We start from the raw sequence: 1036 nt of genomic DNA, 5'->3' as shown, positions 1-1036 counted from the left end.
CTTTCATTAATTTTGGGTCTTATTCAATTTCATAACATTTGAAAAAAACAAATGGAAGTGTTGTTGAAATAGTATTGAGTAAAAGTTGACATATTCCAGTCTGTGATTATCCATCAACATCCATTCCTTTAATTTTAGTCTAAATAACTCCTAATTTCTGCTTTTCTAACTCAAACATTAGGTATAATTTCCTATAAATGAGGTTTATTGACCATAAATTCCAAAAATGACTGTAAAACTAAAGTTAGTAAGTTAGTGTTACGTAGTGTTGAAAACGTTAAGTGGCAAACATTGAAAAAAAAAAGCTCCAAAAGTGATAAAAAAGGGACAAAAACATAAGAACAATTGTTAAAAAGTCTCAGCAAAAAAGCCTTTTTTTTTTCTTCAATTTTGATGAGAAGACAACACAAGGGTTAAACAGCGTGCTACCTGTTGACCGACTGGGGCAGGATCAGCTCGTCCATGTCGTGCAGGGCCACGTATCTGGATCGGTACATGTATCGGTAAACACAGTCGCTGAGAGCAGGAATCTGGCCCAGGTAGTGGAGTTCCCCTGGGCCGTGTTCGGGCAGCCAGCCCCGAGAGACATTCACAAATCTGGAGATGGTCCAGGGAATCACTTCTACCAAACCTGGGAAGGACACATGGGAAGAGACGTGTTAGCACCTGAGAGGTTTTATTGTTTCATTTTTTATTATACTTTAATAACTACACTTCACTTTACACTCTGTTGTTATTACACACAGGCCTGAATTACACACACACACACATGCTCAGGACCTACAAATGCACTAATTGTGGAGAGATGTCAGAGTGGGGGGGGGGGGCTGCCCATGGAAAGGCGTCTCGAGCAGTTGGGCAGTGCCCATACTTTGGTCCGTACGGGGGACTTGAAACCACGACCCTCCGGTTCCCAACCCAACTCCCTATGGACTGAGCTTCTGCCACCCCCAGTTTAGCATTCTGGGAAATTACTGGACTTTTGTATTTTATTTTACTAATTTATTTGACAGTGTACATTAATCAACATCGCTGT

General features: G+C 40.8%; 1 protein-coding gene across 1 annotated transcript in view; it reads right to left on the bottom strand.

Annotated features, from left to right (window-relative positions):
• The window catches only part of si:zfos-464b6.2 (uncharacterized), a 21512-nt gene that overhangs the window by 5597 nt on the left and 14879 nt on the right, over positions 1–1036 (bottom strand). Inside the window, exon 7 of the mRNA XM_032510657.1 lies at positions 430–631. Within this exon, the coding sequence (XP_032366548.1) occupies positions 430–631 (202 nt within the window). The remainder of the gene's footprint in view (positions 1–429; positions 632–1036) is intronic.

Source organism: Etheostoma spectabile, unplaced genomic scaffold (genome assembly GCF_008692095.1).
Source record: "Etheostoma spectabile isolate EspeVRDwgs_2016 unplaced genomic scaffold, UIUC_Espe_1.0 scaffold172, whole genome shotgun sequence".
Lineage (NCBI taxonomy): Eukaryota > Metazoa > Chordata > Actinopteri > Perciformes > Percidae > Etheostoma > Etheostoma spectabile.
The sequence above is the reverse complement of the archived record's forward strand: the minus strand, read 5'-3'. Positions and strand labels throughout refer to the sequence as shown.